The following is a 26,649-nucleotide window of genomic DNA, read 5'->3' as shown; positions in this document are numbered from 1 at the left end:
CCTGGGCAGGGAGCGTAGGTAGGGGGCCCCGGAAGTGGGGGTATGCGGGGCGGAGCGCAGAGGCCAGTGAAGAGGGGGTGGGGGTCAGGGTGTTTGGAAGTGGAACAGAGCTGGAGGCCGCCAAATCCCTGCAGGGGCCACCAAGCAAATATGTATCCATCCTCAGAGGATTATTATATTAAGGATATATATTGGCGTGGCGACCCCTGGGGATTGGTGGCCCTGTGCAGGTGCACAGCTTGCACATGCCTAAGGCCGCCCCTGGTGCTCGGGGCTTGCAGTGCAGGTTTGGGGTTCTCTGCATGATCTCCATGTCCCTGCCTTCACGTGTCCTCCAGCACCGGTCAGAGAGCTGCTGCCTCTCTCCCCGGTGTAGTCATTCCTTGTTCTTGTGTTTATGGGGTGAGTTGTGGTGTGGGACCATATTTGCTGATATATCAGCACCCTTGGAGGGGTAGGGTGGGGAGGAGAGGGGCTCAGTTTTCGACGGTTCATCTCACAAATCTGAATGTTCTTCCTGGCACTCCCTCAGTTTTGGCCTTTTGGCCTTGCACATGTGTTGCCCTCACATTGCTTCGGTGGGATATTCATAATTGTCTGTCCTAGACCTTACAGGATGCCCTTTCGGCCCAGGGGTCATGCCAGCTGTGCCTGCCTCCGTAGGGGGAGTCACGTGGGACTTGAATCTAGAACTTCTATTGAACTAATGTTACATGTGTTTGTATGTCACACTATTGTGGGTAAAATATGGATGCGCAAAAATATCACCGCCTCCCACGGCATCGTGAGGGTGACCGCATAGACGAGAATACATGGAATATTCTTAACTTCACATCCAGGTACTTTGAAGATATATAAACTGCCAACAAACATTTATGAAGAGTGAAGTGTAGTAAACCTATCTTTCCTTGTGGATCCTTACACGACATTTTGGTCCTCAAATCTAAGCTGCAATATTTTAGCAGATCAGTATTTATCTTGACGTTCAGGCGGGATCCAGAGCATTCCACCTGCTGCAGGTACATCCGTTCCAGTTGGTTTGGACTCCTTGCTTCTGTTCTGGTCCATTATCATTCAGGCTTTTTTCGGTTTCATGTCATCTTCCATTTAAGTTTGCATAACCTGCTGCATGTATATTTGTTCACGTTGATATGGACTGGTGGCATTTGTTCCTTGGTTCTGTACTAGTCTTATATTATTCTGTTCTTTTTCAGCTTCAAGTCATCTTGAATTTAAGTTTTGTAACCCACTTTGGATAACAGCTCTAGAGTCAATAGATATATTAGCATCTCACATTAATTAACTAGAAGCCGCCAAAAGGACTGGAAATAGGAGCAATCAGAACTGAATTAGACCTAGCTACAATTAAAAAAAGATAAACTGTAGAAGAATCCACCGGCTTTAATAAACTTTAATTGGCTAAAGTGACCGGGGTGGGGGCGGGGGTCAGACTGCGGCCCTGGTTACAGGTTCGGGGTACATTTCAGATTCCGGTGCGAACAGGAGGTTGTACAGGGATTAAATGCATCCTTCGCACACAGCAGCATCCAATCTACTTAAAGCGGTTCCCGATAAGGGCTACGAACTACCCCTGCCCTGGAGAGCACGAAGGCCGGCCTCCTTCCATGGCCAGCTGACCCTCTGACACCCTGGACAGGGGTCATTGCACTGACCTTTGCCAGGACAGGGGGTGCAGAACCAGCACTGTCGAGGGAACCTCGGGGCACCTGATTGGCTTTCTCCCCTGGGTGCTCACATTGTGCTGGTAAAGATGTCTGTTTTATCCTGTCTTTTACAATATTTCTTTATTGTAATGTTGTTATAACGTGTTATTGATAGTTGCATGTCTGACAGTGAATGTGTCATCTGATGTCTTCACATTCCGCTGACCCTGCTGGGGCTCAGACCCTGGGGTGGGCTTGGGGGAGCACAGACTGCCCACCCTGCCCCCTGGCTGTCCCCTGGGGACAGGTCCCCAGGGGGGAGGGGGTGATAGGCAGATACAGAGGGCACATGCATCGAAGTGGGGGCAGTGAGAGGGGGTCTCCAGAGAGGCTTTGTGTGATGGATGAACAGAGAAGCAAAAAAGAATCACACAGCATATATATTATAGTTCACAGTAGATCTGTTTACAAGGTTGTTAAGTTCTGTGTCTGTGGCCAACTTTAAAGTTCTTATGTGAAGTTTAAAAATAAAGCTACATGTGCAGTCTATAGCAGACCCCTGAGAGCCTCATTCGCATTAAAGGGGGCTGCACCCCCACTGAAACAGAAATACATCAACATTGAGATAAAATACAGGCTTCTAAGCTCAATGGGGACCAAACCCCCCCCCCCCCCGATGCTCCAGATGAGAACAGATGTTTCCTACAGGGCTTGCAATCCTTCCATACACTGCTTTCCATTCTTCGATGGTGGGAGTTGGGTCTTAAGCGTGGTTTGTAAGCGCCAAGAGGAGGTTCACTTTGTGGTGAGCACTATTCCTGTGGCTCATAATGTAAGTGATATATGTCCAGGATGCCAAGATCTGGTCTCTGCCCCCACAGGTGCCTCCAGCTGTGGCATGGGACCCTCCTGCCCACCGCCAGCGTGGTCATCTCTTTCCGCGACGAGGCGTGGCCAGTGCTTCGAAGGACCATCCGCAGCGTGCTGGACACCGCGCCGCGACACCTACTGCAGGAGCTCGTGCTGGTCGATGACCTCAGCCAACCAGGTACACATGGAGGCCCTGCGACTAACAGGCATGCTTAAAACTGTGTTTACATGTACATGTAGAGCGTGCATGCGTACTAATACACTCTCAGAGCTCCATTTTAACATGGCCCAGCTGTCATACAGGCGCAAATGCACACAAGCCAGCATTACTGCGCACAGATCAAGTCAAGCATAAAGCAGAGGGCAGAATGACGTGCATTGAGGCAAACACGTGGCTTCGATGGAGAGGCACAGGATGGCGTGTGGCCAGGGCGGTCACCTGCGGCCAGGCCATCATCGACACTGCTTTCAGTCCTGGACTTTCATGTGATAACCTAATGCACTGCGGATGGTGATGAGAGGTTGTTTTCCTTCCTCTGACCTCGTCACACAGACACACCTGAGAATAAGAGTTTGTAGGTGAGAAGTTCAGGCCTGGACACAGTGCCCTAAATGACCCTGAGGTGGGTGCCCTCCGCGTGCCAGGGGGCACAGGGAGATGAGATCAGAGGAGCATGTATTTCAGTGCCCCAGGGCAGCAGACATGCCCTCATCAGAGACGTGTGTGATACAGCTCATCGAAGGCTAGAATAGCGTTTCCCAGACTGTGGGTCGACAGCCGATATTTGGGGGATCGCTAAAGTCAGCAGTAAATAAAGATGCCTTCCATTCTGTGTTTATCTTTCATATTTGGTGCTTTAAAGATAGAGGTCGAATGACGGGCTGTGTCCTCTGACAGATCCCAGCCTGTGGGACTGGTGTTTACCTTTCTTTCTCTGACTGCAAAGTGAGAGGAGTTTTTAACGTGAATTCTGTGACAATCTTGCTGGAGTACAGGAAAGTGTGATGTAATTTTCTGTGACATGCAACAAAATGTAGATGTCTATAAAAAATTGCATTGTTTCAGCAGTAAGAAAAAGCAAGAATGAAGCGCTTTTATTTTTGTAATTCTGAAGTATGCTAGAAACATGGGGCCTGATTCACAGAGGGCCACTACACTTGCAGTGGGGGCCCCACAGTCATGGGGGTGTCTCTGCCCTCGTGTAGGGGCCCCACAGTCATGGGGGTGTCTCTGCCCTTGTGTAGGGGCCCCGTAGTCATGGGGGAGTCTCTGCCCTGGTGTTGAGGCCTCGCAGTCGTGGGGGAGTCTCTGCTCTCATGGTGGAGGCCCCACAGACATGGGGGAGTCTCTGCCCTCGTGGCGGGAGCCCCACAGACATGGGGGAGTCTTTGCCCTCGTGGCGGGGGCCCCGCAGTCAAGGGGGAGTCTCTGCCCTCGTGGCGGGGCCCCCCGCAGTCATGGGGTAGTCTCCGTGTATTGAGAAGACTCCGCCGGAGTGAGGAGACTCCCCCATGACTGCGGCCCCCCCGCCGCGAGTGCGAAGGCCCTCTGTCAATCAGGCCCACAGATTTAGAAACAAAACAAATGAAGGCACTTTACTTGGTGATGCACAAATGATAAATATTCCCTGAACTCCGATTTCCCACAGTACCGTTTGCGTTGTGTAGTTTTATCAGTAAAGCCGCATCTGTGCAGTCAGGGGCCACTTCAAAATGTGCCCTCTGTAAAGGACCTCGGCTGCAACACGATGCTTCAGGTGCATTCAAATATCGCCGCCTGGTCCATTCAAGGGAGGCGGGTCGCAAACGTTGGTCTTTCTAAAAGGTAGGTAGTAGTTCATGAAAGTTTGGTCCCACTGAACTAGATGAATCTTCTCATGAAAGCCCTGGGCGTGGAGCTCAGGGGCCACCAAGGGATGTGCAGTTGAGGTACAAGCACTGTGTACACTCTGGAGGCATGGGGGGTGCTTACGAGGGGGTGTAAAGGGACGCACAATCTGGGCGCATGTCCATGTACAACACAGAGATGATACTGGAGGGGGCCATCTTTAAACAGTAATGGGGTTTCGGCCTCCAGCAAGATGCATGCTGGGATGTTAATCCCATTTATAATAGTAACAGCAAGACGACGAGGCCCAGAAAGGTGAACCCAATGACATAAGAAGTCAGAACTACTGGAAAGTGTCATGCATGAGAGGCCCCACTCGTCAGCCGTGATCTTGGGCACATTGGTCAAATGTAGGACTCGAACATTCGTTTTCTTTTTTTATGATGTTGACTATTAAACATATTTCGTTTTGTTGCTTTACAGTTTTTTTTCAATATCTCGAATTCAAACCAAAAAGTGTCTTAGGTAATAGTGATAATGATCAATTATAGTTGTGGGATGCACCCCTCTTAATCCAAAGGTTATCCATATGTATCCTCATCCTCCAAGAATGCCTGCTCACTGGAAACATGCCTCGCCCGAAGGACACGTCAATGAACAACCCCATGACGAGGGGCGATTTAACGCCCCGTCTCCAGTGCGCATGTTCGGCGCCTACTTATTTGTACAACCATTTAACTCCATGTATTCCATGTACTCCATATTTCTAATCCCACTTTTATTGCTCGATTCCTGTTCGGTCCACACGCAGGAATGTCATGCCATCGCCAAAGCTTCACATGTTTACGTTGTGCCCCTCATGACCTCTTACAAAAACACGCACTGATGCATGATTTGTCCAAGGCAGTGTTTATTAAAAAAAACAACGCATTTCAGGCTACCGGAGCCCGCCTTCAGGGGTCACTATAAACGACAATGAAACATTCACCATTATCTTGTTATTCATTATGATACAGCTTGCATAAATAAATCCTTGTTATTATGCCCTCTGCTTAATCAATCCTAAGGCTGCAGTGCTCAATTGGCCCACCCTTCATGTGTTTATTACTGCCCTATATATATATATCTCCACCCATAAGCCAATCCAAAAGCAGATCTAATGACAACCCGCCATTGCCATTTCAAAATGAACCACGCTGCCACTCCCTGCCCCCGGGTCCTGTATGAGACACACTCCCTGCTCCCAGGTCCTGTATGAGACACACTCCCTGCTCCCAGGTCCTGTATGAGACACACTCCCTGCTCCCAGGTCCTGTATGAGACACACTCCCTGCTCCCAGGTCCTGTATGAGACACACTCCCTGCTCCCAGGTCCTGTATGAGACACGCTCCCTACCCCCAGGTCCTGTATGAGACAGACCCCTGCCCCCAGGTCCTGTATGAGACACACTCCCTACCCCCAGGTCCTGTATGAGACAGACCCCTGCCCCCAGGTCCTGTATGAGACACACTCCCTACCCCCAGGTCCTGTATGAGACAGACCCCTGGCCCCAGGTCCTGTATGAGACACACCCCCTACCCCCAGGTCCTGTATGAGACACACTCCCTGCCCCAGGTCCTGTATGAGACAGACCCCTGGCCCCAGGTCCTGTATGAGACACACTCCCTGCTCCCAGGTCCTGTATGAGACACGCTCCCTACCCCCAGGTCCTGTATGAGACAGACCCCTGGCCCCAGGTCCTGTATGAGACACACTCCCTGCTCCCAGGTCCTGTATGAGACACGCTCCCTACCCCCAGGTCCTGTATGAGACAGACCCCTGGCCCCAGGTCCTGTATGAGACACACTCCCTGCTCCCAGGTCCTGTATGAGACACGCTCCCTACCCCCAGGTCCTGTATGAGACAGACCCCTGGCCCCAGGTCCTGTATGAGACACACTCCCTGCCCCCAGGTCCTGTATGAGACACACCCCCTGCTCCCGAGTCCTGTATGAGACACACTCCCTGCCCCCAGGTCCTGTATGAGACACACTCCCTGCCCCCAGGTCCTGTATGAAACACACTCCCTGCCCCCAGGTCCTGTATGAGAAACACTCCCTGCCCCCAGGTCCTGTATGAGACACAATCCCTGACCCTGGGTTCTGTATGAGACACACTCCCTGCCCCCAGGTCCTGTATGAGACACACTCCCTGACCCTGGGTTCTGTATGAGACACACTCCCTGCCCCCAGGTCCTGTATGAAACACACTCCCTGCCCCCAGGTCCCATATGAGAACCACTCCTTGCCCCCAGGTCCTGTATGAAACACACTCCGTGCTCCTAGGACCTGTATGAGACACTCTCCCTACCCCCAGGTCCTGTATGAGACAGACCCCTGGCCCCAGGTCCTGTATGAGACACACTCCCTGCCCCCAGGTCCTGTATGAAACCCACTCCCTGCTCCCAGGTCCTGTATGAGACACACTCCCTACCCCCAGGTCCTGTATGAGACAGACCCCTGGCCCCAGGTCCTGTATGAGACACACTACCTGCCGCCAGGTCCTGTATGAGACACACTCCCTGCCCCAGGTCCTGTATGAGAGACACTCTCTGCCCCCAGGTCCTGTATGAGACACACTCCCTGCCCCCAGGTCCTGTATGAGATACACTTCCTGCCCCCAGGTCCTGTATGAGACACACTCCCTTCCCCAGGTCCTGTATGAGACACACTCCCTGCCCCGGGGTCATGTATGAGACATACCCCCTGCCCCAGGGTCCTTTATGAGTCTCACACCCTGCCCCAGGTCCTGTATGAGACACACTCCCTGCCCCAGGTCCTGTAAGAGACAGACCCCTGCCCCCAGGTCCTGTATGAAACACACCCCCTGCCCCCAGGTCCTGTATGAGACACACTCCCTGCCCCAGGTCCTGTATGAGACACACTCCGTGCCCGCAGGTCCTGTATGAGACAGACCCCTGCCTCCAGGTCCTGTATGATACACACTCCTTGCCCCCAGGTCCTGTATGAGACACACTCCCTGCCCCCAGGTCCTGTATGAGACACTCTCCCTGCCCCCAGGTCCTGTATGAGACAGACCCCTGCCCCAGGTCCTGTGTGAGACGTACTCCCTGCCCCAGGTCCTGTATGAGACACACTCCCTGCCCCCAGGTCTTGTATGAGACACACTCCCTGCCCCCAGGTCCTGTATGAGACACACTCCCTGCCCCCAGGTCCTGTATGAGACACACTCCCTGCCCCCAGGCCCTGTATGAGACAGACCCCTGCCCCCAGGTCCTGTATGAAACACACCCCCTGCCCCCAGGTCCTGTATGAGACACACTCCCTGCCCCAGGTCCTGTATGAGACACACTCCGTGCCCTCAGGTCCTGTATGAGACAGACCCCTGCCCCCAGGTCCTGTATGAGACACACTCCCTGCCCCCATGTCCTGTATGAAACCCACTCCCTGCTCCCAGGTCCTGTATGGGACACACTCCCTACCCCCAGGTCCTGTATGAGACAGACCCCTGGCCCCAGGTCCTGTATGAGACACACTCCCTGCCCCCAGGTCCTGTATGAGACACACTCCCTGCCCCAGGTCCTGTATGAGACACACTCTCTGCCCCCAGGTCCTGTATGAGACACACTCCCTGCCCCCAGGTCCTGTATGAGACACACTTCCTGCCCCCAGGTCCTGTATGAGACACACTCCCTGCCCCCCGGGTCATGTATGAGACATACCCCCTGCCCCCGGGTCCTTTATGAGTCTCACACCCTGCCCCAGGTCCTATATGAGACACACTCCCTGCCTCAGGTCCTGTAAGAGACAGACCCCTGCCCCCAGGTCCTGTATGAAACACACCCCCTGCCCCCAGGTCCTGTATGAGACACACTCCCTGCCCCAGGTCCTGTATGAGACACACTCCGTGCCCGCAGGTCCTGTATGAGACAGACCCCTGCCCCCAGGTCCTGTATGATACACACTCCTTGCCCCCAGGTCCTGTATGAGACACACTCCCTGCCCCCAGGTCCTGTATGAGACACTCTCCCTGCCCCCAGGTCCTGTATGAGACAGACCCCTGCCCCAGGTCCTGTGTGAGACGTACTCCCTGCCCCAGGTCCTGTATGAGACACACTCTCTGCCCCCAGGTCTTGTATGAGACACACTCCCTGCCCCCAGGTCCTGTATGAGACACACTGCCTGCCCCTAGGTCCTGTATGAGACACACTCCCTGCCCCCAGGTCCTGTATGAAACCCACTCCCTACCCCCAGGCCCTGTATGAGACAGACCCCTGCCCCCAGGTCCTGTATGAAACACACCCCCTGCCCCCAGGTCCTGTATGAGACACACTCCCTGCCCCAGGTCCTGTATGAGACACACTCTGTGCCCGCAGGTCCTGTATGAGACAGACCCCTGCCCCCAGGTCCTGTATGATACACACTCCTTGCCCCCAGGTCCTGTATGAGACACACTCCCTGCCCCCAGGTCCTGTATGAGACACTCTCCCTGCCCCCAGGTCCTGTATGAGACAGACCCCTGCCCCAGGTGCTGTGTGAGACGTACTCCCTGCCCCAGGTCCTGTATGAGACACACTCCCTGCCCCCAGGTCTTGTATGAGACACACTCCCTGCCCCCAGGTCCTGTATGAGACACACTCCCTGCCCCCAGGTCCTGTATGAGACACACTCCCTGCCCCCAGGTCCTGTATGAAACCCACTCCCTACCCCCAGGCCCTGTATGAGACAGACCCCTGGCCCCAGGTCCTGTATGAGACACACTCCCTGCCCCCAGGTCCTGTATGAGACACACTCCCTGCCGCAGGTCCTGTATGAGACACACCCCCTGCCCCCGGGTGATGTATGAAACCCACTCCCTACCCCCAGGTCCTGTATGAGACAGACCCCTGGCCCCAGGTCCTGTATGAGACACAGTCCCTGCCCCCAGGTCCTGTATGAGACACACTCCCTGCCGCAGGTCCTGTATGAGACACACCCCCTGCCCCCGGGTGCTGTATGAGACACACTCCCTGCCCCCAGGTCTTGTATAAGAGACACTCCCTGACCCCAGGTCCTGTATGAGACACACTCCCTGACCCCAGGTCCTGTATGAGACACACTCCCTGCCCCCAGGTCCTGTATGAGACACACTCCCTGCCCCCAGGTCCTGTATGAGACACACTCCCTGCCCCCAGGTCCTGTATGAGACAGACCCCTGGCCCCAGGTCCTGTATGAGACACACTCCCTGCCCCCAGGTCCTGTATGAGACACACTCCCTGCCGCAGGTCCTGTATGAGACACACCCCCTGCCCCCGGGTGCTGTATGAGACACACTCCCTGCCCCCAGGTCTTGTATAAGAGACACTCCCTGCCCCCAGGTCCTGTATGAGACACACTCCCTGCCCCCAGGTCCTGTATGAGACACACTCCCTGCCCCCAGGTCCTGTATGAGACACACTTCCTGACCCTGGGTTCTGTATGAGACACACTCCCTGCCCCCAGGTCCTGTATGAGACACACTCCCTGACCCTGGGTTCTGTATGAGACACACTCCCTGCCCCCAGGTCCTGTATGAAACACACTCCCTGCCCCCAGGTCCCGTATGAGAACCACTCCTTGCCCCCAGGTCCTGTATGAGACACACTCCCTGCCCCCAGGTCCTGTATGAAACCCACTCCCTGCTCCCAGGTCCTGTATGAGACACGCTCCCTACCCCCAGGTCCTGTATGAGACAGACCCCTGGCCCCAGGTCCTGTATGAGACACACTCCCTGCCCCCAGGTCCTGTACGAGACACACTCCCTGCCCCAGGTCCTGTATGAGACACACTCCCTGCCCCCAGGTCCTGTATGAGACACACTCCCTGACCCTGGGTTCTGTATGAGACACACTCCCTGCCCCCAGGTCCTGTATGAGGCACACCCCCTGCCAGCGGGGCCCGTATGAGACACACTCCCTGCCCCCAGGTCCTGTATGAGACACACTCCCTGCCCCCAGGTCCTGTATGAAACACACTCCCTGCCCCGAGGTCCTGTATGAGACACACTCCCTGCCCCCAGGTCCTGTATGAGACACAATCCCTGACCCTGAGTTCTGTATGAGACACACTCCCTGCCCCCAGGTCCTGTATGAGACACACTCCCTGACCCTGGGTTCTGTATGAGACACACTCCCTGCCCCCAGGTCCTGTATGAAACACACTCCCTGCCCCCAGGTCCCGTATGAGAACCACTCCTTGCCCCCAGGTCCTGTATGAAACACACTCCCTGCTCCTAGGTCCTGTATGAGACACACTCCCTACCCCCAGGTCCTGTATGAGACAGACCCCTGGCCCCAGGTCCTGTATGAGACACACTCGCTGCCCCCAGGTCCTGTATGAAACCCACTCCCTGCTCCCAGGTCCTGTATGAGACACACTCCCTACCCCCAGGTCCTGTATGAGACAGACCCCTGGCCCCAGGTCCTGTCTGAGACACACTCCCTGCCCCCAGGTCCTGTATGAGACACACTCCCTGCCCCAGGTCCTGTATGAGACACACTCTCTGCCCCCAGGTCCTGTATGAGACACACTCCCTGCCCCCAGGTCCTGTATGAGACACACTTCCTGCCCCCAGGTCCTGTATGAGACACACTCCCTTCCCCAGGTCCTGTATGAGACACACTCCCTGCCCCCGGGTCATGTATGAGACATACCCCCTGTCCCCGGGTCCTTTATGAGTCACACACCCTGCCCCAGGTCCTGTATGAGACACACTCCCTGCCCCAGGTCCTGTAAGAGACAGACCCCTGCCCCCAGGTCCTGTATGAAACACACCCCCTGCCCCCAGGTCCTGTATGAGACACACTCCCTGCCCCAGGTCCTGTATGAGACACACTCCCTGCCCGCAGGTCCTGTATGAGACAGACCCCTGCCCCCAGGTCCTGTATGATACACACTCCTTGCCCCCAGGTCCTGTATGAGACACACTCCCTGCCCCCAGGTCCTGTATGAGACACTCTCCCTGCCCCCAGGTCCTGTATGAGACAGACCCCTGCCCCAGGTCCTGTGTGAGACACACTCCCTGCCCCAGGTCCTGTATGAGACACACTCCCTGCCCCCAGGTCCTGTATGAGACACACTCCCTGACCCTGGGTTCTGTATGAGACACACTCCCTGCCCCTGGGTCCTGTATGAGACACACTCCCTGCCCCCAGGTCCTGTATGAGGCACACTCCCTGCCCCCAGGTCCTGTATGAGACACACTCCCTGACCCCAGGTCCTGTATGAGACACACTCCCTGCCCCCAGGTCCTGTATGAGACACACTCCCTGCCCCCAGGTCCTGTATGAGACACACTCCCTGCCCCCAGGTCCTGTATGAGACACACTCCCTGCCCCCAGGTCCTGTATGAGACACACTCCCTGCCCCCAGGTCCTGTATGAAACACACTCCCTGCCCTCAGGTCCTTTATGAGACACACTCCCTGCCCCCAGGTCCTTTATGAAACACACTCCCTGCCCCCAGGTCCCGTATGAGAACCACTCCTTGCCCCCAGGTCCTGTATGAAACACACTCCCTGCCCCCAGGTCCTGTATGAGACACACTCCCTGCCCCCAGGTCCTGTATGAGACACACTCCCTGCCCTCGGTTCCTGTATGAGACACACTCCCTGCCCCCAGGTCCTGTATGAGACACACTCCCTGCCCCCAGGCCTGTATGAGACACACTCCCTGCAACCTGTATGAGACACACTCCCTGCACCCTGTATGAGACACACTTCCTGTCCCCTGGTCCTGTATGAGACACACTCCCTGCCCCCGTGTCCTGTATGAGACACACCCCCTGCCCCCGGGTCCTTCATGAGACACACTCCCTACCCCCAGGTCCTGTATGAGACACACTCCCTGCCCCCGGGTCCTGTATGAGACAGACCCCTGCCCCCTGGTCCTGTATGAAACACACTCCCTGCCCCAGGTCCTGTATGAGACACACTCCCTGCTCCCAGGTCCTGTATGAGACACACTCCCTGCTCCCAGGTCCTGTATGAGACACACTCCCAGCCCCCAAATCCTGTATGAGACACACTCCCTGCTCCCAGGTCCTGTATGAGACACACTCCCTGCTCCCAGGTCCTGTATGAGACACACTCCCTGGCCCCAGGTCCTGTATGAGACACACTCCCTGCCCCCAGGTCCTGAATGAGACACACTCTCTGCCCCTAGGTCCTGTATGAGATACACTCCATGCAACCTGTATGAGACACACTCCCTGCACCCTGTATGAGACACACTCCCTGTCCCCTGGTCCTGTATGAGACACACTCCCTGCCCCCGCGTCCTGTATGAGACACACTCCCTGCCCCTAGGTCCTGTATGAGACAGACCCCTGGCCCCTGGTCCTGTATGAGACACACTCCCTGCAACCTGTATGAGACACACTCCCTGCACCCTGTAGTGTGGCTCACTGGTTAGAGGCGGCAGACCCGAGAGCAGAGGACGGCCCGGGACCAGGGTTCGATTCCCGGCGCGGCAGGTTTCTGGACCAGGGTCAGCGGACTCGATAATTCTCTCGCCTCGGTGCCCACTCTGATCAGCGATCACACTCGGCAACTCTGGGCATTAGCTTGCCTCATCTTCACTAACGGCCCCACCAGACCGCCGGGGATGCCTGGTCTCACCCTGGAGATACCCATTAAGGGACCATCTCTCAGGGAAGCCAGGAAGGGTTTCGCAGCGGTCGAAGCGCCTTGGGACCCTCCGGGTAAGTAGTGCGCTATATAAATGCCTATACATTTACATTTACATTTACATTCGTATGAGACACACTCCCTGCCCCCGTGTCCTTTATGAGACACACCCCCTGCCCCCGGGTCCTTTATGAGACACACTCCCTGTCCTCGGTTCCTGTATGAGACACACTCCCTACTCCCAGGTCCTGTATGACACACACTCCCTGCCCCAGGTCCTGTATGAGACACACTCCCTGCCCCAGGTCCTGTATGAGACACACTCCCTGCTCCCAGGTCCTGTATGAGACACACTCCCTGCCCCCAGGTCCTGAATGAAACACACTCTCTGCCCCCAGGTCCTGTATGAGACACACTCCCTGCCCCCAGGTCCTGTGTGAGACACACTCCCTGTCCCCAGGTCCTGTATGAGACACACTCCCTGCCCCCCGGCCTGTATGAGACACACTCTGTGCCCCTAGGTCCTGTATGAGATACACTCCCTGCAACCTGTATTAGACACACTCCCTGCACCCTGTATGAGACACACTCCCTGTCCCCTGGTCCTGTATGAGACACACTCCCTACCCAAGGTCCTGTATGAGACACACCCCCTGCCCCCTAGTCCTGTATGAGACACACTCCCTGCCCCCGTGTTAGACGGGGACCTGGAGGGTCGGCCGAGGACAAGGGGAGAGGCCTCCGGTGAGGGCCGTCTCCAGCGATCGTCCAACAAGTAACTTCCCCCCCACAGATGGACACCACACAAGGATAAGGTTAACGCTTTTTATATGCAGTTCTTGCAGCAAAGATATCACGATACAGTGAGATCGGGACACGAGGGTCCTCTCAATTCTTGTCTCTGGAAGAGAAAGGGGGTAGCGGGACAGTCTTGGTACCGATCTGGTACTGAGGTGGTACGATGAATAGCTCACAATCCTCGAGCTCGGAGTTCTGGAAGGTCGGGCTGCGGCAGCGCCAGCAGGCTCGGATGATAAGTCTCACTTGAGGAGGGCCGCGGCAGCGCCAGCAGGTCCCGACGACGATGTGGGTTGCAGAGGGCCGCGGCAGGGCCAGCAGGTCCCGATGAGGATGAGGGTTGCAGGGGGTCGCGGCAGGGCTGCGGCAGCGCCAGCAGTCCGTCAAGGATGAGTTCTTCTAGGTGTCTCTCGACTCCAGGATACAACTGCCTTCCTGCTCTGGAGCTGCCCCAGTTATAGGTCTGGCCTCCTTTGATGTCCGGGCCCTCGCTCTGGGAGGTCGGGAGGTCCGGGAGGAGGGAGTCCAGACACCCAGCAGGGGGGTGGAGCCAGCGCCCGGGGAGGCTGGGGGCGATCGGCACCTTGCGGGGGAGAGCCATCGACACTCCTCTCTCCCATTGACCTGCCAAGTGGTCCGTTCACCTCCTGGGTGGATGGTGGTGCCGCGATGTCGGGGCCTGGCCAGGCCCAGGGTTGGGGTCAAGCTGAGGCCACGCGGCCTCGTGGTGCAGTGTCCAAGATGGCGGCTGGGTCGGGCAATGGTGCTGACGGGGGCCCGGGCCCGTGATACTGAGATGTTCGGGAGCAGGCGTCCCGTGGGGGACGGGTTGCGGGTTGCTTCTGTGGGTCATCGGGGTCGTTCTTTTGGTGACTCCGGGAGAGCCGGTGTTCGGGCTCTGTCATGTGCGGAGGGAGCGAGCCCTTCATGAGGCCTGTCCAACATGCGTCCCCCCCAGCTGAAGGCGGGGAGAGTCACCCATCCTCTTGTGGACTCTCCTCGTCGAGGCGGAAAAAGCGTGACAGGCCGTCCGCGTTGGCGTGGTCCTGGCCTGGACGATGCTCCACAGTGAAGTCCATCCCCTGCAGGGAGATGGACCCAACCATTGCAGGGGCCGATGATCTGTTTGTACCCGGAAGTAGGTACCGAAGAGGTAGGGCCGGAGCTTCTTGAGGGCCCACACTACGGCAAAGGCCTCCCGCTCGATGGTGCTCCAGCGCTGTTCTCGAGCTAGCAGGCGTCGGCTGATGAAGGCCACTGTCTTATCGACTCCCTCGGGGTTTAGTTGAGAGAGGACTGCCCCAATGCCATGATCTGAGGCGTCCGTCTGGATGATGAATTCCCGGCTGTAGTCGGGGGCCTGGAGTACAGGGGCGGTGCACATGGCGGCCTTCAGCTTCTCGAAGGCCGCTTGACAGTCCGGGGTCCAGTTGACTGTTTTGGGGTTTTTCTTGGATGTGAGTTCCGTGAGGGGCCCCACAATGCTGCCATAGTCTTTCACAAACCGCCGGTAGTATCCGGTGAGCCCCAAGAAGGCTCGGACCTCGGTTTGGGTGACGGGTGGCTGCCAGGACTGGATGGCAGCGATCTTGAGTTGGAGCGGGGCCACCAGACCGCTCCCCACTTGGTGCCCGAGGGAGGTCCCGGACCCCTGGCCAATCTGGCATTTGCTGGCCTTGATGGTGAGGCCGGCCTGTTGGAGGGCGTGCAGGACTTCTCGGAGGTGGTGAAGGTGTTCTGTCCAGTGGCGGCTGTACACAGCGATATCGTCCAGGTAGGCGGCGCTGAACTCTTCGAGGCCCGCCAATACCTGGTTCACGAGTCGCTGGAAAGTGGCGGGAGCGTTTTTCATGCCGAATGGCATCACTTTGAAATGGTAGTGACCATCCGGGGTAGAGAAGGCGGATCGTTCTTGGGCTCTGGGGGTGAGGCCGTTCTGCCAGTAGCCCGCTGTCAGATCGAAGATGCTCAGGTAGCGGGCAGCCCCCATACGGTCAACCAGTTCATCTGCCCGGGGAATGGGGTGAGCGTCGGTTCGGGTGACAGCGTTCAGGCCCCGATAGTCTACACAGAACCGGAGCTCGGGGGTGGTGCCCGGGGCAGCAGCTTTGGGGACCAGTACGACTGGGCTGGCCCAGGGGCTGTCGGATGGCTCGATGACTCCGAGTGTGAGCATTTTGGAGACTTCGTCTTGGATGCAGGCGCGCACCCGATCTGGCACTCGGTACGCCCGGTGTCGGATAGGGGGACTGTCCCCAGTATCCACGTCGTGAAGGCACCAGGGGGTGACCCCGGGGGTGAGGGAGAACAGGTTTGCAAATTGCAGCAGGAGAGCCCGACAGTCTTGGCGCTGCTCCGGGGTCAGGGCATCGGAGAGTCGGACCCCGTCCACCGAGCCATCTTTCTCACGGGTCCTCAGTAGGTCAGGGAGGGGCTCGGAGTCTTCTTCCGCCCCACTATCTGTGGCCATCAGTAGGCTGAGCTCCGAGCGTACGAAGTGTGGTTTGAGTCTGTTGGCGTGAAGGACCCGGAGGGGGTTCCGGGGGGACTCCATGTCTATTAGATAGGTGACAGGGCCCTTGCGCTCAATCACCTTGAAGGGCCCTGTCCATTTGTCCTGCAAGGCACAAGGTTCGACGGGAGACATCATCCATACTTGCTGACCGGGCTCGAACTCAATGGAGGAGGCATGTTGATCGTACCATTTCTTCATGTCCTCCTGACTGGCCTCGAGATTGGCTTTGGCGAGTTCCCTGAATCGCCGGGTCTGGTTGCGGAGGGTCAGGAGGTACTTATACACGTCCGGAGGGGTCTTCTGGGGGGCCATTTCCCATTCTTCTTTAACCAGGCTGAGGGGCCCCCGGACAGGATGTCCGTACAGGAGCTCGAAGGGGCTGAAACCGAGGGATTTCTGGGGAACTTCTGGGTAGGCGAAGAGGAGGCACGGGAGCAGCACGTCCCACTGGCGACGTAGGGGTTCCTCCAGCCCCATGATCATCCCCTTGAGAGTGCGGTTAAACCGTTCGACCAGTCCGTTTCCTTGCGGGTGATAGGGGGTCGTGAACCGGTACGTAACCCCGCACTGCTGCCAGAGAGATTTCATGTATTTGGAGATAAAGTTCGTGCCTCTGTCGCTGACGACTTCCCGGGGGAATCCCACTCGAGAGAAGATCCCATTAAGGCTCGGCCTACCACTGGTGCTGTTACGGTCCAAAGAGGAATGGCCTCGGGATAGCGGGTGTTGTGGTCCACCAGGACCAGGATGAATCGGTGCCCTTGTGCTGTTCGGGGGTCCAGGGGCCCCACAATGTCTATTCCCACCCGTTCGAACGGGGTGGTGACGACGGGGAATGGTTGCAAGGGTGCTTTGATTTTTCGGCCGCTCTTCCCGCTGGCCTGGCAGGTGGGGCAGGCCCGGCAGTGGTTGGAGACATCATTCCGCATTTTGGGCCAGTAAAAGTGGGTTACCAGGCGGTTGTACGTTTTATCTTGCCCCAAGTGCCCAGCAAGGGGGACATCGTGTGCCAAGTTCAAAAGGAAGTCTCTGAAGCGGAGGGGCACCACCAGCACCCGACTGGCCCCCAACTCCGCAATTCTTTGCTCGCTGTATAGTAGGTCATTGTCCCAATAGATCCAGTGGGCCCCTGCGGTGTCTCCTGCGCTCTGGGCGAGTGCTTGCTGTCGGAGTCCCTCGAGGGAGGGACAGGTCCTCTGCTCCTGCCGAAATTGTTCCTGGGGGGGTCCACCCTCTTGACGCCACTGGGCCAGTTCTGGAAGATCTTGGAGCTGAGTGGGCCCTTCTTGGTTTTGCTCTGGGGGATCAGTACTGAGGGTGTCTCCCTCTGGGATGATCGGGGGAGGAGGTGCTGGCCATTCGGGTTCTTCGGGTCTGGGGATGGCGCGGGTGGCCATGGACCGGGTCTTTACGCATGCCCAGTCCGGGAGGCCCAACATCCCCAGGTGCTCTCTTCTCTCAACGGCCGCCCACGGGAAATTCTCGAGGTCGTTTCCCAGGAGGCAGTCCACCGGGGCATCATCGCGGACAGTCACTTTTAGCATAACGGACACTCCTCCCCATTCGAAGGGGACGCAGGCCATCCGACACAGGGTCTCCGAATTGTCGGCTGATCGGACGGGGCAAAGAACGTTTGGCAAGATTTGTTCCGGGGTCACCAGGTGACAGCGGACTGCCGTCACACTGGCCCCGGTGTCACGCAGGGCTTCGGCCTTGCGCCCATTAATGTTCACCCACTGGCTGTATTTTCTGGTGTTGGCGGGTAGGGGAGCCCGTGGGATCATGTCTCTTTCCCCCAGGCAAGCCAGGATCATGGCGGCGGGTTCCCACCCGGGCTGCTCCTGCTCGTACTCTTCATAGTCTTCGGGGGTTTGCTCCTCCCCTAGGGCGGCGGCAGCGACCTGGCGGGGCACGGGACTCTGGTTCTTCGGGCAGCTAGGGTCGCTGGCATAGTGGCCGATCCGCTGGCACCGGTGGCAAGTAACGTTGGCTCTGAACCCTGAACGCATCGGGGGGTTTCCCCGACCGGCCGGGGGCGGGGTGTTGCTGGCGGGAGCTGCCGGGACGGCGTCTCTGCCCCGGCCCTGGCCTCCTCCTCCTCCTCGGGGGCGATGGGGACCTTGGTTGGTTCTGTTTTGTTCACTTGGCCCACTCCGGGCCACTCGAGTGCTTTCCCATCGGTCAGCTTCAGCGGCGAGCTGCCGAGGTTCAGTCAATTTACTGTCGAGGAGGTGCTGCCTGAGCTCGACGAAGCAATTGTTGGAGAGGTGCTCCCACACAATGAGGTTAAAGAGTTGCTCGTAGGTGGTTACGTGGCTGCCCTTGATCCACCCCTCGAAGGCTCGGCTGAAATAGTTCACATACTCCACCCAAGTTGTACCCGGGATCCGTTTGCAGTCGCGGAACCTCTGGCGGTACATCTCGGGCGTGAGTCCGTATCGAGTGAGGAGGGCGGCCTTCATGTGGTCATAGGATGTCATCTGATGGTCCGGGAGCTGTAGCAGGGCATTGCGGCCTTCATTGACGAACCTCCCCCATAGCCCGGCTCCCCAGTCACTTCGATCAATCCGGTGGGAGGTCATGGCGATCTCGTAGGCCTTGAACCACTGCTGGATGTCGTCGTTCCGATAATATTCTCTGACGACATCCTTGGGGATGTGGACCTTTGGTTCGGCAGTGCCCGGGGTGTGCGGGCGCTCGGGCACCCCTAGATCTTTGTTCTGTTTCCGCATTTCTATTTCTGCTAGCTTTCGCTCGTGTTCGTATGCCAGTTTTTTCTCTTCGAGTTCTCTCTGCCTTTGTTTCTCTTCCCGCTCCTCTCGGAGCTGTAAGTGTTCTAAGGTTATCTTTTGTTCCGCCAATTTCAGCTCTCCGTCCAGCCGGAGCCGTGCCAACTCTAATTCATGGAGTCTGCTTTTCTCTCGTTCTTGGATCTCTTCCAGGGAGAGACCCGCTCTCCTTCCTTCCGTCGGAGTGGTGTTTGTTTCTGGTGCCTCGAGGTTTTGGTTCCGGGGTACGGCCGCACCCGTTTCTGCCCAAGATTCTAGGGCGTGTTTGAAGTCCTCTTTCGTGCTCAGCCCGGTGGTAGCAATGCCTAGTTCCATGCAAAATTGCTTTAGCTCTCGGTGGTTGTACTCTTCTAGTTTCTCCATCTGGAATTTCTCTGTGGGTCCGCTCTCTTTTGTTGTCATTGTGGTTGAGTCGTGGGGAGAGTTACTCTCTGTACGATTACGCGTTGGTTCGGATCGCGCCGCTGGCCACCAATGTTAGACGGGGACCTGGAGGGTCGGCCGAGGACATGGGGAGAGGCCTCCGGTGAGGGCCGTCTCCAGCGATCGTACAGACAAGTAACTTCCCCCCCACAGATGGACACCACACAAGGATAAGGTTAACGCTTTTTATATGCAGTTCTTGCAGCAAAGATATCACGAAACAGTGAGATCGGGACACGAGGGTCCTCTCAATTCTAGTCTCTGGAAGAGAAAGGGGGTAGCGGGACAGTCTTGGTACCGATCTGGTACTGAGGTGGTACGATGAATAGCTCACAATCCTCGAGCTTGGAGTTCTGGAAGGTCAGGCTCGGATGATAAGTCTCACTTGAGGAGGGCCGCGGCAGCGCCAGCAGGTCCCGACGACGATGTGGGTTGCAGAGGGCTGCGGCAGCGCCAGCAGGTCCCGATGAGGATGAGGGTTGCAGGGGGCCACGGCAGCGCCAGCAGGTCCCGATGAGGATGAAGGTTGCAGAGGGCCGCGGCAGCGCCAGCAGGTCCCGATGAGGATGAAGGTAGCAGAGTGCCGCGGCAGCGCCAGCAGGCAGGACAATGGTTCACAAGGCAGGGCTGCGGCAGCGCCAGCAGTCCGTCAAGGATGAGTTCTTCTAGGTGTCTCTCGACTCCAGGATACAACTGCCTTCCTGCTCTGGAGCTGCCCCAGTTATAGGTCTGGCCTGCTTTCATGTCCGGGCCCTCGCTCTGGGAGGTCGGGAGGTCCGGGATGAGGGAGTCCAGACACCCAGCAGGGGGGTGGAGCCAGCGCCCGGGGAGGCTGGGGGCGATCGGCACCTGGCGGGGGAGAGCCATCGACACTCCTCTCTCCCATTGACCTGCCAAGTGGTCCGTTCACCTCCTGGGTGGATGGTGGTGCCGCGATGTCAGGGCCTGGCCTGGCCCAGGGTTGGGGTCGAGCTGAGGCCACGCGGCCTCATGGTGCAGTGTCCAAGATGGCGGCTGGGTCGGGCAATGGTGCTGACGGGGGCCCGGGCCCGTGATACTGAGATGTTCGGGAGCAGGCGTCCCGTGGGGGACGGGTTGCGGGTTGCTTCTGTGGGTCGTCGGGGTCGTTCTTCTGGTGACACCGGGAGAGCCGGTGTCCGGGCTCTGTCATGTGGGGAGGGAGCGAGCCCTTCATGAGGCCTGTCCAACACCCCGGGTCCTGTATGAGACACACTCCCTGCCCCCAGGTCCTGTATGAGACACACTCCCTGCCCACAGGTCCTGTATGAGACACACTCCCTGCCCCCAGGTCCTGTTTGAGACACACTCCCTGCCCCAGGTCCTGTATGAGACAGACCCTTGCCCCCAGGTCCTGTATGAGACACACTCCCTGCCCCCAGGTCCTGTATGAGACACGCTCCCTGCTCCCAGGTCCTGTATGAGACACACTCCCTGCTCCCAGGTCCTGTATGAGACACACTCCCTGCCCCAGGTCCTGTATGAGACACACTCCCTGCCCCAGGTCCTGTATGAGACACACTCCCTGCCCCCAGGTCCTGTATGAGACACACTCCCTGCCCCCAGGTCCTGTATGAGAAACACTCCCTGCCCCCAGGTCCTGTATGAGACAGACCCCTGCCCCCGGGTCCTGTATGAAACACACTCCCTGCTCCAAGGTCCTGCATGAGACACACTCCCTACCCCCAGGTCCTGTATGAGACACACTCCCTGCCCCCAGGCCTGTATGAGACACACTCTGTGCCCCAGGTCCTGTATGATAAACACTACCTGCAACCTGTATGAGACACACTCCCTGCACCCTGTATGAGACACACTCCCTGTCCCCTGGTCCTGTATGAGACACACTCCCTGCCCCCGGGTCCTGTATTAGACACACTCCCTGCCCATAGGTCCTGTATGAGACACACTCCCTGCCCCCAGGTCCTGTATGAGACACACCCCCTGCCCCCGGGTCCTGTATGAGACACACTCCCTGCCCCCAGGTCCTGTATGAGATAGAACCCTGCCCCAAGGGCTGTATGAGACACACTCCCTGCCCCAGGTCCTTTATGAGACACACCCCCTGCCCCCGGGTCCTTTATGAGACACACTCCCTGCCCTCGGTTCCTGTATGAGACACACTCCCTGCCCCCAGGTCCTGTATGAGACACACTCACTGCCCCCAGGTCCCGTATGAGACAGACCCCTGCCCCGGGTCCTTTATGAGACACACCCCCTGCCCCCGGGTCCTGTATGAGACACACTCCCTGCCCCCAGGTCCTGTATGAGACACACTCCCTGCCCCCTGGTCCTGTATGACACACACTCCCTACACCCTGTATGAGACACACTCCCTGCCCCAGGTCCTATATGAGACACACTCCCTGCCCCCAGGTCCTGTATGAGACACACCCCCTGCCCCCGGGTCCTGTATGAGACACACTCCCTGCCCCAGGTCCTGTATGAAACACACTCCCTGCCCCCAGGTCTTATATGAGACACACCCCCTGCCCCCAAGTCCTGCATGAGACACACTCCCTGCCCGCAGGTCCTGTATGAGACAGACCCCTGCCCCCAAGTCCTGTATGAGACACACTCCCTGCCCCCAGGTCCTGTATGAGACAGACCCCTGCCCCCAGGTCCTGTATGAAACACACTCCCTGCCCCCAGGTCCTGTATGAGACACACAGGTCCTTTATGAGACACACCCCCTGCCCCCAGGTCCAGTATGAGACACACTCCCTGCCCCCAGGTCCTGTATGAGACACACTCCCTTCCCCCAGGTCCTGTATGAGACACACTCCCTGCCCCCAGGTCCTGTATGAGACACGCTCCCTTCCCCCAGGCCTGTATGAGACACACTCTGTGCCCCAAGGTCCTCTATGAGACACACTCCCTACCCCCAGTCCTGTATGAGACACACTCCCTGCACCCTGTATGAGACACACTCCCTGCCGCAGGTCCTGTATGAGACACACTCCCTGCCCCCGGGTCCTGTATGAGACACACTCCCTGCCCCTAGGTCCTGTATGAGACAAACTCCCTGCCCCCGGGTCCTTTATGAGACACACCCCCTGCCCCCGGGTCCTATATGAGACACACTCCCTACCCCCAGTCATGTATGAGACACACTCCCTGCACCCTGTATGAGACACACTCCCTGCCCCAGGTCCTGTATGAGACACACTCCCTGCCCCTGGGTTCTGTATGAGACACACTCCCTGCCCCTGGGTTCTGTATGAGACACACTCACTGCTCCCAGGTCGTGTATGCGACACACTCCCTGCCCCAGGTCCTGTATGAGACACACTCCCTGCCCCCAGGTCCTGTATGAGACACGCTCCCTGCCCCCACGTCCTCTATGAGACACAGTCTCTGCCCCTAGGTCTTGTATGAGACACACTCCCTGACTTAGGTCCTGTATGAGACACACTCCCTGCCCCGGGTCCTGTATGAGACACACTCCCTGCCCCTAGGTCCTGTATGAGACAGACCCCTGCCGCCAGGTCCTGTATGAAACACACTCCCTGCCCTCGGGTCCTTTATGAGACACACCCCCTGCCCCCGGGTCCTGTATGAGACACACTCCCTACCCCCAGTCCTGTATGAGATACACTCCCTGCACCCTGTATGAGACACACTCCCTGTCCCCACGTCCTCTATGAGACACACTCCCTGCCCCTGGGTTCTGTATGAGACACACTCCCTGCCCCCGTGTCCTTTATGAGACAGACCCCTGCCCCAAGGTCCTGTATGAGACACACTCCCTGCCCCGGGTCCTTTATGAGACACACTCCCTGCCCCGGTTCCTGTATGAGACACACTCCCTGCCCCAGGTCCTGTATGAGACAGACCCCCTGGCCCCAGGGACTGTATGAGACACACTCCCTGCCCCCGGGTCCCGTATGAAACACACTCCCTGCCCCCGGGTCCTGTATGAGACACACTCCCTGCCCCCAGGTCTTGTATAAGAGACACTCCCTGCCCCCAGGTCCTGTATGAGACACACTCCCTGCCCCCAGGTCCTGTATGAGACACACTCTGTGCCCCCAGGTCCTCTATAAGACACACTCCCTGCCCCCAGATCCTGTATGAGACACACTCCCTGCCCCCAGGTCCTGTATGAGACACACTCCCTGCCCCCAGGTCCTGTATGAGACACACTCTGTGCCCCCAGGTCCTCTATAAGACACACTCTGTCACCTCCCCCTTTTGTACAGAGTCGCTTCATACCTCAGATTTCTTCAACCAGGAGTCTGGGTCTTCTTATTTGACGCTTGGGGCGGTTCTCTCGTTCCGGTACTTGGATGTGAAGATTGTCTCTGTCATTGACAATTCGCGGAGGGCTGTAACTGTCCTGATCAGCGTTTTCACTGTGACGCACCGAGTCACTTGAGGTCTGACTCGAGGAGACCCTCGGATAGTTGCGTGGGTGGTACTTTTTGAAGTATGACACGTTTCTCGTTATTTGCTTGTTGTCAGCTTTTGCGGTGATCATTGTTCCTTTCTTTTTGCTGACTTGTAGGGGAGTGTCGTGATATCGACTGTCTGCCTTCGTTCGCCGGTCCTTTCGAACTATCACCCAGTCTCCTTCTTGTATGTGAGAGTCCTTGGCATGCCTACGCCGATCAGCGTATGTCTTCATTCTGAGCTTTTTCTCTTGGTCTATGTTGACCAATGTGTCATGGTTGACGGTGATAGTCCGAGATTGTGAGGCGGTAGTCGCCATGGGTAGGCGAGTGCGAGGTGCTCTCCCTAGCATGAGGGTAGCTGGGCACTGATTTGTGGTATTATGTGGTGTGGTCCGGTATGCCCTTAATACCTCATTCAGAGTCTGTTGGATGTCTCGATGCATTAGTTCGGCTTGTTGAATGGCCTTTTTAAGAGTTCCCATAAATCGCTCCACCATGCCATTAGCTTGGGGCCATAGAGGTGTAATCTTTTGGTGCTTGAAATTGAGATGTGTCGCAAATTCTGTGAAGTCATGACTGTTGAACGGGGGTCCATTATCAGATTTGACTCGAGGGGGAATGCCCCATGCTGCAAATATTTCATCCAGAATTGGGATGACTGCTGTGGCCCTGGTTGACGATATTAGGTGTGCAAATGGGAATCTCGAGTATTCATCCATGACAACCATGATGTATTGTCCTGACTGTAGTGGTCCTAAGAAGTCGACTGCAACTTGTTGCCATACCCCATCGGGTAGTTCAGACATTCGGAGTGGGGCCGGCGGTTCATCTCGACTAACAAGTTGGCATGTCGTGCAGTCTCTTAGTGTTGTCTCTACCATTTGGTCCAAGGTGGGGAACCAGACGCGTTCCCTCAAAGCCTTCTTGGTGGCATTTATCCCTCTGTGGCCTTCGTGTGCCAAGTTGATGACTCCTTGACATAGCTTGTGTGGGATGACAATCCTCCCCCTCTCAGAAGGAGACCCGTGTCACTGATAGACAGTTCATCATGAACCCGTTGGAATGCGGTCAGGTCTCGAAGGAGTTGGTCAGACTCCTGAGCTGTGCTTTTCATGTGGCGCCAGGAGTTCGAGCGGACACGGGTTATGGCGGCTTGAATCAGAGGGTCACTAGCAGATGCGTCTTGTATGGCTTCCAGAGGAACAGTGGGGGGACATACCGCATCAATGACGAAATGGATGTAGTCGTCAGCCAAAGAGTGAGCAGGTTTCGTGGTGTCCAAGGGGTGGCGATACATATAGTCGGCCGGGTTTTCGGCCTTTCCAGGTTTGTGAACAATCGTGTATACATAGTCTTGAAGACGCAGTCCCCATCTCTCGATGCGAGGAGGCATCTTGGCGTTGGGATTTCCGAAGATCGTAATAAGTGCCTGGTGGTCGGTGACGATCGTGAAATGTTTGCCATACACGAACAGATGGAAGTGTTCGCATGCCCAAACTACAGCCAAGCATTCTTTCTCCAGCTGGGAGTAGGCTTTTTCAGTGTCTGTGAGGCTGCGGCTCGCATAGGCGATGATATGGCGTTGATCCGAGTTTTCACGATACTGTGCGAGAATGGCTCCCAGGCCTACTGGACTGGCGTCAACGGTGATTTCAGTCTTTTTGTTTGTGTCGAAGTAGGCAAGGTTTATGGCTGAGGTAACGGCTCGCTTGATGATGGTGAATGCCTGTTCGCATGCGTCTGTCCAGTTGAAAGGTTGACCTTGGTGTGTGAGTTCCCGTAGTGGATAGCTGATAGTGGCGTAGTCGCGGATATAACGCGCGCAGTAGCTCGCCATGCCGAGGAAGGAGCGAAGGTCGCTGACATCTCGGGGGGTTGGTGTGTCAACAAGCGCGACTACCTTTTCTGGGTCAGGCTTCATCCCTTCTCTGGAGAATATGTGCCCATAAAACTTCAGTGTGTCTTTGTGAAATTCGCATTTGGCTGCGTTGAGTGTTAAATTTGCATTCAGCAGGGCATGACATACTCTGTCCAGGGCTGTGTCGTGTTCGGTTTGATCTTTTCCAAAAACTAACAAATCATCACTGTAATTGAAGGCGTTTGGAATGCCTTGTATAACTCTCCGAATGGCCTCTTGGAAAATCTCGGCGGCCGACGAGATGCCAAAGTTTAGGCGCTTATAGCGGAAGAGGCCCTGATGTGTAGTGAATGTTGTGATGTACCTGGACTGTTCATGGAGTTCCAATTGATGATAGCCTTTATTGAGGTCAAGCTTGGAAAAGACGGTGGCACCATTGAGTCTTGTAATCATGTCGCTTATGTGCGGCCCAGGATGGCGTTCTCGCTCGATGGCGGTGTTGGGAGCACGCATGTCGACACACAGTCTAACTTTGTTGTCTTGTCCCTTTTTGGGGACAACTACCACCGGGGACACCCATGGGGTGGGTCCCGAGGTGCGTTCGATGATGTCGGTTTGTAAGAGTTCTTGTAATTCATCATCGACCGCTTGCTGTAGATGGAAAGGCACTTTCCGGTGATGTTGAGCGATGGGTGTCACACGTTCATCTATGTGTAGTTTCACCTTGAAGTGGTTCAACCTTCCGAGACCTTTAAAGAGTTTTGGAAATTTTGCCACGATGTCTGGGGCATCTTCGGTCATATATAGGAGTTCCACTAGTTTCAGCCTTTCCGCTGTGGGTAGACTGA

The 26,649-nt window shown here is 56.8% G+C and overlaps 1 protein-coding gene across 1 annotated transcript in view; it reads left to right on the top strand.

Annotated features, from left to right (window-relative positions):
* The first annotated feature begins 2,516 nt into the window (after nt 1-2,516).
* GALNT15 (polypeptide N-acetylgalactosaminyltransferase 15) overlaps nt 2,517-26,649 on the top strand; it is a 102,755-nt gene continuing 78,622 nt past the window's right edge. The window contains exon 1 of the mRNA XM_086939921.1: nt 2,517-2,712. Coding sequence (XP_086796047.1) covers nt 2,517-2,712 — 196 coding nt within the window. The remainder of the gene's footprint in view (nt 2,713-26,649) is intronic.

This window comes from Lissotriton vulgaris, chromosome 10, assembly GCF_964263255.1.
Source record: "Lissotriton vulgaris chromosome 10, aLisVul1.2, whole genome shotgun sequence".
Lineage (NCBI taxonomy): Eukaryota > Metazoa > Chordata > Amphibia > Caudata > Salamandridae > Lissotriton > Lissotriton vulgaris.
Note: the sequence above shows the minus strand (reverse complement) of the source record. Positions and strands in the feature narration are given on the sequence as shown.